This window comes from Lepisosteus platostomus, chromosome 3 (assembly GCF_059453375.1).
Source record: "Lepisosteus platostomus isolate fLepPlt1 chromosome 3, fLepPlt1.hap1, whole genome shotgun sequence".
Classification (NCBI taxonomy): Eukaryota; Metazoa; Chordata; class Actinopteri; order Semionotiformes; family Lepisosteidae; genus Lepisosteus; species Lepisosteus platostomus.
The window spans coordinates 78,619,209-78,630,845 of NC_142613.1; the positions used below are offsets into that span (position 1 = coordinate 78,619,209).

At 37.4% G+C, this 11,637-nt stretch overlaps 1 protein-coding gene across 50 annotated transcripts in view; it reads left to right on the forward strand.

Annotated features, from left to right (window-relative positions):
* trdn (triadin) overlaps nt 1-6,875 on the forward strand; it is a 123,463-nt gene extending 116,588 nt beyond the window's left edge. For 45 of the 50 annotated variants that reach the window (XM_088626950.1, XM_088626949.1, XM_088626948.1 and 42 more), the window contains 2 exons: nt 270-302; nt 1,650-6,875. In XM_088626950.1, coding sequence (XP_088483076.1) covers nt 270-302; nt 1,650-1,786 — 170 coding nt within the window. In that variant the 3' untranslated portion in view covers nt 1,787-6,875. The remainder of the gene's footprint in view (nt 1-269; nt 303-1,649) is intronic. The other 5 variants (XR_015935545.1, XR_015935547.1, XR_015935548.1 and 2 more) reach the window with 2 other exon arrangements.
* Nucleotides 6,876-11,637: the final 4,762 nt, after the last annotated feature.

The following is an 11,637-nucleotide window of genomic DNA, read 5'->3' on the forward strand; positions in this document are numbered from 1 at the left end:
ATCATGTGACTAATGTCATTTGCATATGAAGGACCATTTTCCATGCTGAGATAACTGGTGCTGGAATGCGATTGATTTGTTTAGGGTGACTTTATTATGATTAGGGTTCAAAATAAAAAAAGCACAAATACTGCTTATATTAATATTAGACTGTTTGATAAAGTGTATGAAGTGTTCCCAAGAGAATTTGATGCTTTTTAATTCATACCTTTACAATGTTTGTTGATAAGTTCCCAAATTGATGTCCTTTTCCTTCCTTCTGGCAAAAGAAGCTGACAATGAAGATCCAAGGAAAGGCAAAAGTAAGTAGTGCTCTGCTTTATACAGTATATGTTAGGCTTCATGCTAGAAGTTCAGTTGATTTTCTGCATGATCTCTCATCAGAACAATTTGCATTTCAGAATTTCCTTGATCATGAAATCAGTTTATTTTTCAGGTTAAAAATGTCAATTCTTGTTTTTGACTTTATTTTTTTGAATCATATTTTAATATGGTAAAGAATATAATGCAGGAGGCACCAAAATAAAAAAAAACACCCAGAAGTTTTTTATCAAGGGGATCCTTAGGTGAGAAAACGTAGCATAGTTGCACATGTATTTAATAGATAGATACTTAATTGATCCCGTGAGGGAAATTGCAGAAATTAATCAAAACAAAAGGAAAAAACAATGCTTTGTCATGTTTACTCACATATAATACTAGAAAATAAGGGATATACTGTATGAAGTAAATAATAAAATATAGTTATCTGTAGTCATATCTCATTTCCAAATAAGCAGACTTAGAGGTAACATGACGTGCTGTCTTGTGTGAACTTTTAAAGGGAAATAGAGTCAAATTTCACTAGAAATTTGTTCTGGTTCATTACTAAGCTGGCCTTCTTCTTGTGGACAGACATTCTGTACCTGCTTGATAGTCAGCTGGGAATTTGGTTACATTCCTGCTGTATAAACACCACAAGTCTCTGGAATTTGTGTTGGGGAGTCCGGCAGTCCTGGACTCTTCCGACGGGGGTATTCAATGGCACAGAGACCAGGAGAATCCATTGGCAATGGCAGGGCCTAATTGCCATGTCCTGGAGACTCTGACATGTTACACATGTGGTGACCTTGACAATCATCATTCCACAAGCGGTGGTGTCCCATCAGTATACTGTACATCACTGACTCTGCCCTGTGTGCCCTAACATAGGTGAAGGATATTTCTGTTATGGTGACTATTCCCTTCATACCCTAAATATCTCTATTCACAAGACACAAAATGCTAAGGCAGTGATGCGGAACTACTGAGGAAATACATAGCTTTTCATCTTTTTGAAATGGTATGGTATTACAAACACAGATCAATTTTGTTATAATTTACCAGTTTTCTTACATTTTTAAGTGCTGTATCATCTTTAGTATCACTATTATTTATCATTCCTCATAAGAATAACAATCATGAGACACAGACTTACTGTATAGTAAAATACATAACATAAAAACAGTTTAATGGAATTCTTAGATGATTAAAACAGAAGGACCCAAGAAAACAAGATGAAGAAAATGGCCAACTTAGTTTCTCATTTTTGTTGTCTTGTGTGTTTTGTTTTAAATTTCAGATCTAAAGGAACTCATTTTTATTTCCCCCTTTTTTAAAAATCTTTGCAGGTAGCATGCGCTACTTCCAATGTGTCTTTGTCGATGGAAACAATGGCCAACACCCTATCTACCCCTTCACAGCTTTGCAGAGTCCATCCTTGAATCCAAAAGCTGCAGAAAAGAAATCCAGGTCCCCAGGACATTAGGCCACAGTGAACAACGCTGATGTGTTGACATTGTGTACTACAGCAGCACTTGCCCTGAAGTTTGCAGCAACTACTGCAGTGATCAATATGGATCATATGCATCTTAAAAGTTAGCAGAGGCTGTAAGGGAACTTGGTGGATGAACAGTGTTTTTGTTTTCGTAGAAGGTTAGAGCTTCGGGGAGTTCAATTATTTGTGCACCCCATTCCTTTTAAAATGGCTGTAATGCTATGATTTGTGTTGCATTTAAATGTTGATTCAAGTCAGTGTTCTGTTTAGAATTGTTCACTGCTAAGAGGAATCAATACTGTGTTTTATCAAGATGTTTGTCTGTAACTGTGAGTTATAGTTCATTAAACATTGCAAATAAATTTTAATATTACATGGTTTAGGACAAAATACATCATAAAGCTAGACAATATGAGATTCCATTTTGGCATTATTACCCAGTCACTAAGCTTGACCCTTAGTGATTTATGTTGTTCGTTGGGCTTCATTCAGAAATGTTGAAGCTGTCTGTTTCACTTTATGTATGCTTTTGTAAGTGTTTCAATGTGCTACCTTGTGCTTCTTTGAGCCTTAACTGGGTTTTCTGAGTTTCAAGGGTTTCAGATGCATCTTTTACATAACAGAAATGGGACTGATATCCTTGAATAATAAAAGCTTTTGAAAAATTTTAAATCACATATTGTGCTTCATTATTCTAAAAATATGTACAGTAGGTATTTGACCTTTAAATTTCATCCATTCAGTCTCAAAATATAACAAGTTCTTGAAACTCACTTTACTTAAACATAGTCTTTGGCTTAGATAGAGTGGCGTTTTGCTGCTTTGTGTTTGTCTTTCAAGGAATGAGGTAAGAAAAACAGCAGGAGCCTGTTCATCCACATAGAGTACTGCAGAACGCCAGTGAAACAAACCAGTTTCAGTGGTTTGTGCAAAAGAAGAGCATTATGCTAAAAGAAGGAAGCAAAGTTGGTGATATTTAAATTAATTTAAAACTTAAATAAATGGATACAGAGAGAAATGAAAGCTAATATATGATCTTTTCATTGTCACTTTGCTGTGGTTTCTCCAACTAGTTATTTATAATATAAGAGCTCTTTATTTACATACATGTACTGTATGTAAAATTAAATACCAGTTAGGGCACTTTTTAAAAAGGCACTTCATAATTTAAATTCATTCGCTAAAAAATAAATGTTATAAGTGCACAAACTTAAAAAATGAAAGGAAAATGCATCATTTGTTTTACTCATATTTTTGATAAAATTTTGAATCTCTGATGTACAGTATTTTATGTACCTCAGGCCAAATCTTGATGGCTTATACAGTATATTTTGCACTGTAATGAAAACAAATGAAGGCAAGATACATATCTTTGTATCAGAATTTCATAAAATATGTTAAAAAGAATAGAAATAAAATAAATGGCATTAACAAATGACAATCAAAAGAAGGGAAAGTTCCAAAACTGAAGATAAAAATATATATTTAGGTGTAATGAAATTCCTTAAATTCCTCCAGTTTTTTCTCCAACAGTAGTGTTTTCAAAGTGAAAAAAAAGTGCAAATTTAATCATTTGCATCTTTAACACCCAATGGAGATGCATATCAACCAGTCAGCAGTGCCGATAGTGCAGGAATGAAAAGTACTCATAAATAGTAGGGTAGCTGCGTCAGCATGCATAGGCTGCAAAGGAAGAAGTAATAGGTTTATTCCATGCTGAAAAGAGAAGAAAGAAACACGTTTCGGCGTCACACCTGAAGAAGGCTCCACATTGTTTTCTTTCTTCTCTTTTCAGCATGGAATAAACCTATTACTTGTTCGTTTACAGTACTCATAAATGTTAACTGACAAAGGGGAGATTTTGATTTAACAAAAAAGAGACAAGGATTGTACATGACAGTGTGCTGCAGAAGTGTTCACCCTTTTCTGAAGATGTCCCATTTCGTTGAATTACAAGTTATGTATACATATTTTTAAAGGAAATTTTTAATCAAAGCATGAGCTATTGGACTTAGCACTGTTATGGGGGGAAGATAAATGTCAGCATTTCACTTATTGTGATAGCAAGTATTCACCTCCATTAGTCAATGCTGGGTGCCAAACACATTTGGCATCAATTACAGCTGTGATTCTTTTTGGATAAGTCTCTACCAAACCTGCACACCAAGATGGTACATCTTTCATCCATTCTTCTTTGCAAACTTGCTCAAGGTCTGCTTAGGTTGGTTGGAGAACATTGATGGACGGCAATTTTCATGTTTTGCCACTTATATTCTATCAGATTCAAACTAACGTTGCATAGCACTCCTCAAAAACGCTCTCACTTTCTTCTTCTTGAGTCACTCCTGTGTAGCTTTGTCTTTGCATTTTGCGTCATTGACCTGCTGAAAGGTGATTGTTTTGTTCCATTTCAGCCAACTAAAAATGCTTCATTCGTTTCCCCTTTGATTTTGACAATCTTGGAAGGAAAGGTCAAGTTCAACTCCAGTTGCATGGACTTTGGTTTGGTGAGCGCATGTGATTAAAGACATACAACATAAAGCTGATAATGGAAAGGGAAAGCTACTGACCAGAAACAGCTCTATAACACAATGCTGTCACCAGCATGCGTGACAATAGGGACGGTGCTTATTGGGTGATACAGTTGGAAAAGAACAGGATAAGGTTTTACATTTAGACGAAAAAGTTCAAATTTTGTATCTTCCAACCAAAAATCATTTACCACTTTCTGCACTATCACATTAATCCTTTGAAGCAAACTCCATACAGGATTAAAATTGTTGTTTTTTCTTTTCTAATGCATGCATTCCGACCAGTTTTGTGGAGTGATCGGGATGTTGCTGGCTCATGGATCTTTCCTCCCACTTCAGTCATTGAGGTCTTGACTTGTCTCAGAATTACTGGTGCACAACACCTTCTACTTTTTAATGATCAGCTTCACTGAACTCAAAGAGATATTTAATGTTTTTCAAAATGTATAAAAGCTACTGCTCCTCTGTGCACTTCTACAGTACACTATCCTAAGTTGTTTGTCTCCATAGTTGAATCTTTGCATGAAATGTACTACCAGACTGAGGGACCTTACAGACATTCTGTAGGTGTATTTGAAATTAAATTGAAATTAAATCATATGAGCCACTATTATTGCACACATATAGAAGCATTTGAACTAACTGTGTGACTTGCCAAAGTTATTTGGTGGTGTTCTAACTAATTTATGTTAATTTATCTGAGATTACACATTACAAAATAGAAGGTTCACCAAAATAACTAGAGTGTTATGTAAAGCGTGAGACACTTGAGTTTTTTATTGTCTCCCGCACAACTCTGGTAACAAATTAATAAATCAGGCTTAAACTTGTCCAGACAAATATTTATTAACAATAAATAACATCCCTTCACATCACACAATGTTATACAGCTACACAAATTTAGAAATCTATGTATTCCAGAGGACTATGTCCCATGTGTCCAGAAATATGTCCCTGTAATCCGAATACACTCTGAAACACCATTACGATAAGAGAAGAAAATGGTGTCATAAGAAATGAATCCTAAGCAGAACTACTGTATACTGTATCTCCCCTCCTGCAACCGAGGTGCCAAAAGTAAATAGGAAACAATCTTCCAAATCTAACCAGTCAATCCTCACAGGCTTGGTTACCATGACAGCAGTGTTTTCTGCTATACCCAGCGACTAACGTAGGTTTTGTAGCTACCTATATTATTTTTGTGGTGTTTTAACTGATCTGCAACCGGGTGTCTTTCTAAACCACTGTTGTTACACTGTTCTTGGGTGACAATGCATCTCCAAACTAAGAAGAGAGCATCATTAGCCTGAGGATTACACAGACTAGGAAATCACAGTTTCATTCAATAAATAAAGATCGCAAGAGCTCTGTAATAATTTTCAGATTACATAGCCAGAATCTGGTCTCCAAGAACAAGAAGCTCTCACGCGGCTCAAGCCAAAAGGATGCCGATGGTGATGTTCCTTCTTCTCTCTCACTCTCTTCCTCTGTGACGTCTGTCTCCTCTCTTTCTCTTTTTCATCCTTTTCCTCTATATAAATGTGGTGCTCTGTCACTGTTGAATGTTAATTCTTTTTATAATTTTAAAGATTTACCATGAAGTTAGTTAACACAAGAAAATAAAAAACACATCATCAGAGTCTTTGCATTTTTATTTGCTCTGAGCCCACCTATGAAAAGGCAAACACTTCAAAACCATGCCCACAGTTTTACACTTTCTGAGTAGTTTGGATCTTTGACTTTAGTTTAACATTTTAGTTTTCAATTTTCAGTTCAGTTTGTTTTGCCTGTAAAAGTTCATTTTAAGCTTTCAAGTTTTGTTAAAAATATGTATACAGTACGTCACTGGTAATTCAGCAAAACTGGGACTCACTGGAAATGGATGAATACTTTTGCAAGAAACTGTAGTATCCATTGCTTGCATTACTATGACTATCAAGCAAAACAAATGTCTGTTGATACCTATGTATAAACTTATATCTTTGTATTTTGTGCATGACACCTTTTGTTTGACTGCTAGTTTAGATAAAGTAGAAAAAAGAAAACTGCTTACGTAAACAAAACACATTGTTTGAAGTCTTTAGAACAAGTTATTTTGCAAGCATATATCAATAAATAATTTAATTGAATTTGAAGTGATAATTGTAAGGTAATAAGCAAACAGGGAACATTGTGATTGCATAATGTGGGGGTTTGTTTTTAAACCAATTGCCCTGTAGTGTGGTATCAAGAAGCAAAATGAATATAGGAGAAAACAATTGTATAACAATTTGTTATATTAAATGTTAGCTCAACTCCTAGCTAGTTTGAAAATTTCAGAAAGGATTATAACATATTGAAGGATTAAAGATGGTTTTTGGAAAGTGACTTACTGTTAATTGAAATAAGTCTATATAGTGACTTGTCCAATGTGAGAAAGGATGAAGGTATTCCTGAATGTCTTATTTATATTTTTATTTTTAACATAACTAGGCAATGATTTTGATGTACCTAAAAGCACATATGCAAATGTATAATATAAAAATAAATAATGGTGTAATTTGATAAAACCCATGCTGTCTCAGATTTTGTACCTTGGGAATTTTCATTTTTTATCTGGTTGTGTTCTGAAAGATAATCGTATTAATAATGCACTGCTTCCATTATCAAGATATTGTTGGGATAAAATGTGTTAATATTTTGTTTTGGCCTTGATTATATGAAATGCAGTAACAATCAGTACATTCAAGCAAGACTTTCTAAGATTATATGAAAACCAAAGCTGTTGTCTTTTTGGTATATACCAAAGGGAATCAGTGGACTTAGGAGTTGATGGAGACAGAATCACAGTCGATGATTCTGGATTGAAAAGAATAAAAGGAGTAAGGAGGTGAGCTAGATTGATGACCACTACTTCAGAAGGTTAGAGCTACTGCAAGAGGTGGAGCAAAAGGGATTTCCACTGAGCTGTTTTGGATGCCAGGGGGCAGAAGAGAGAGAAGAGACTGTAGGACACCTGCTGCCTGAGCTGGAAGTTGGATGCTGGTGAGACCTGGAGCTGAGGAGGTAGCATTCGAAATGGCAGGGGCTGATGGCACCAAGGTTGGGCCATGCTGAATGCCAGGGGAAGGAGACAGAAGGACAGTGGAGAAAAGCAGGTTAAAAAGTCAAGAAGACGTGTCGGAAAGACCTAAGGCTGCCAGTTTGGTGGATTGAGGCTTTTGCAGTTGGCCCTGTTGCAGGTGGAAATATGGAGGGAACAGTGAAGGTAGGACATCTGCCTTGACTGAGCCAGAAGTTGGATGCTGGACAAACCCAGGGCTAAGGAGATGGTGTCAGGAGTAGCTAGGTCTGAGAGATGAGAACCCAGGGTCAAAGGCACTAAGAAAATTGGGACATCCAGGACACTAGAGATGGAAGAAATGAATGTGCCAGGTGACATAGAATGCCCACTGTCCAAGCCAGAGGCCACACAGAGGCAGGGCTAAGGAGATGACATCAAGAGCACAGGAGGTCGAAGTTGTTATGCTTGAGATATTGTGGATGCTGGGTCCACAATATCTCAAGCAGTAGAGTGTCCACTCTATGGGTGACAGGGCCTTCTCCTGTTCTGTCCCCAAGCTCTGGAACTCTGTCCCCAAGGATATCAGAGTCAGCTTCTCCAAACTCAAAACCTTCTTCTTTAGAAGATCCTTTACTTAACTGCTTCCATTCTTTATCCCTACAGTATGACAATAACATCACTTTATTAACCCTTTACAATTTCTTGCATTAGGAATTATCTTTTCGCATACCCCAGCTTGCTCTCCATGCCTTGGGTCAGAGCACAGGGTCAGCCATTGTACAGCGCCCCTGGAGCAGTTGGGGTTAAGGGCCTTGCTCAGGAGCCCAACAGAGTAGGATTCCTCTGCCAGCTGTGGGATTTGAACTGGCAACCTTCCAGCCACAGGCGCAGATCCTTAGCCACAGAGTCACCACTCCACCCAAATTTCAGTATTTCAGTACTGAGTAATAACTCAGTATTTAGTACCATCATCTACTGTCTCCTCTGCAAATTCTCATCTTGTTTAGCTTGTGTATTTTTTAGTTTATTGTGTATTTTTTAGTGTTTATTTTAATTGTTGTTGTCATTCTGTAAAGCCCTTTGAGAAGCCACCTTTAAAGGTGCTATAGAAAATAAAGTGTATTATTATTTATTATAATTGTACCAGTAAATTGTTGGTTGTTTTGGCTATTAGGAATCAATCTTCAGAATAATCAGCTATACACACACACGAGTTCAAATACATGAAATACATTTATTAATCGATCAAATTGTGCATGTAAAAACATAATCCAGGTGGATGCTGCACATTGGAAGTGGTGGAGGGGAGTCCCCATTACCTGTAAAGTGCTTTGAGTGGAGTGTCCAAAGAAGCGCTATATAAGTGTAAGCAATTATTATTATTATTATTATTATTATTATTATTATTATTATTATTATTATGACAGTCTGCCTGGATACAGATGGCAGATCTTATTGTGAGGGTAACCAAGATTCAAGATACATAATATATCACAATTGCGAAAGTATACTAAACAAAGAAATATGCATTAAGTACTGTATACCATTCGGCTACACTATCTCATTAATCAGTCTCATAAATACAGATTCTACATTAGATACTCATAAGTAAATATGTTACTTATACGATGATTGATATCAACCTGTGTTGAGATAACAATTAAATTCTCGAAATCTGTAATGTAGAATATTGGATTTATACTCATCCAGTATGGATTTGTATCTTCCAGCATGGACAGCGAAGGAACAGCTGACTGTCACGGATGTCGGAAGGGACAAACCGTGGAATGACAGGAGAGTGGAAAAAGACCCTATGCGAAGTGGTGAAACGGGGAGTTAGCCCGGGTTCAGCAGTGCAAAGAGTCCTGGAATTGCCGTATAGAAACCTGTGCCCTCAGGCCACAGACGGAGTGGCGGCCTGGTGCTAGGTGGGTCTCAGGACATCCGAACGTCAATGAGAGACCCGGAAATATATAGCCCCAGAGAGAGAGACACAGGAAGGACAACAAAGCACAGGAAACTAGGGACAGGACAGAGTAGGAGCGCCCTCTGGCTGCAGAAGGTGTGACACTGACAGACTCTGTCGAAGTGGTACCCAACCCGTGGTCTCCTGGCTCAATGCCCAACCAGTCCTGGTGCAGCTCAGAGCCGTAGGGAGGAGGAGAGAGTTGCTCTGTCGGCTTCGTGCTGGACAGTTGTTACTCTCCAGGGACCTTCTAGTTCGCCTCGCGCTGAACTAGTGAATCTGTGCACAGAGGTGACTGCACGGTCAGAGCAAGTCACTCTTTGGGGGGAAGAAACTTGGTTTGCTTCCGGTGTGGCGGCTAGCTCTGAAAAAATGCATTTAGATGTCGACAAAAGTCCAACCGTATTGCTCCATTGATCAGGCAGATACGACAGTGGTTGTCTTATTATAAGCATTGTCGCTACAACGGGAACAGGTAAGAAGAAAAGCCAATTCCTATGTGAAGAAACCGCGAGGTTTTTTTTTTCCCACTGTCTTTGTAGGCAAACTAGTAAGCACAAATATGAAACTATTTGATGAAAAAGCATATTCTAACGACTTTTAATTTCTTTCTCTTTTATTGTTTGCAGTAGGGGCATAGTCCCTCTGATGCTTGAGACGAATACGAAGGGAAGCATTTGAGGTCAATTTATTTAGCTAGTTTGCTGCTGATATTGATTAGGATCCCACCTTGTGAGATTGGTTTGTCATTGTCACCCCTCCCGAATCAGTTAATAATAACTTCCCTGAGGTGTAACTTTATTAATACTAATCTTTGAGTTTCTAGATAACTTTTTCTAATCCCTTTCTATCATTACCAATACTGCTTACTGGTTTCAATATGAAATCTCAAAAACCAAGTTAATTTAAACTCAAGAACTCTCACCATACAGTCTAAAGATACTCATAGGATCTTCTATTTGTCCCACACATGGTCTCACCACAGTCTCAGAGACTCAATTGGATTTGTATGAGCTCCATGGGTAAGGTACTGCAAATGAGAAGGCTTTTACACCCACAATACAAAAAATGCTAAGAACAACTACAGTACATTTCCTGCAGATTGTTAACATGAATGTGTCAGGTGGCGTAGCTGGAGATGAGCTATATATTTTGGACCCTAAAGTAGTCAGTAGTCTTCAGGCATGGTAGGAGGGAGAGTTATGCAGTGACGCTTACGCAGGGGAGAGGAGAAGCCACCAAGGTCGTTCTCCATGATCCGAAGTCGAAGTCAAGTCAATATCCAAGTCCGAGAACGCTAGTGTACAAAGGGAGTATACTGAGAACGCTAGAACAAAGCTCTTCTCAGGAAACCCAATACTGGAAACCTAATGAAGTGTGCTTCAGCAGTCTGGTCCTGGGAGGTGTGGTAGAAAGAGAGAGCTGGAGATTGGTTAATTAGTTGCTAAATTGGGCATGGTGGAGGAGCGTCTTTGATTGTGGGGCAACATGAAATCAATTAGTGCTGGTGCTGTGCCTTTTGATTTAGCAATGTAAAGCATTAATGTCACTTAGTTATTTCATAATGTCTTTCTCTGATTACTATACAAATATAAAAATAAGTATATAAATCCACATTGAAATAATATTTTTTATGCAATGATAAATGACTTAAGGAAGAAGTGGAAAGAATCTGAATGCAAAGACAAGCTGGTTATTTCACAGCCCGGGGCTAAAAATGTCCCTTTCGGCACTTGCCACATGTTTCTGGCTTCACCCCCTACTTATTAAAGAAAATGGGAAAAATACAATTTCTGGAAAGTGATATGGAGGGGAGTTTTTCATCAAAAGATGTTGTGTAGGATTTCAAAAATACTTTACATTAAGCCATTGTGATCATTCAAAACAGAAGGGAAATCATAAGGTAGTAGTGTAGCGCCTAAAGCAAAATAGAGAGGCGGAATCTTGTGCACAACCTAGAGACAATGGAAATGAATTATTTTGAAAAATAAAATGACGTGTATATTAAAAACCACTTTCCTCTCTTAGGTCCATCCAAGGAAGCCCAAAGTTTTAATTGATAAAACATTTTTAATTTTTGTTTTACACCCGTAAACACTAAAACTACAAACTGTAGTTGTAAGGATATTGTTTTATTATTTAACTTGGTACATTTTAAAGGATTGGAAATTCTGGAAAACAATCTGTGGAAGGCAGTAAAATACAATAAGACCAGTGGACATTAAAAACAAACTTGTAGTTTCCTAGTAACTTGTCCTCAACTGCACCATAAAAGCTTACACTGTCAAAAAACGAATATTGT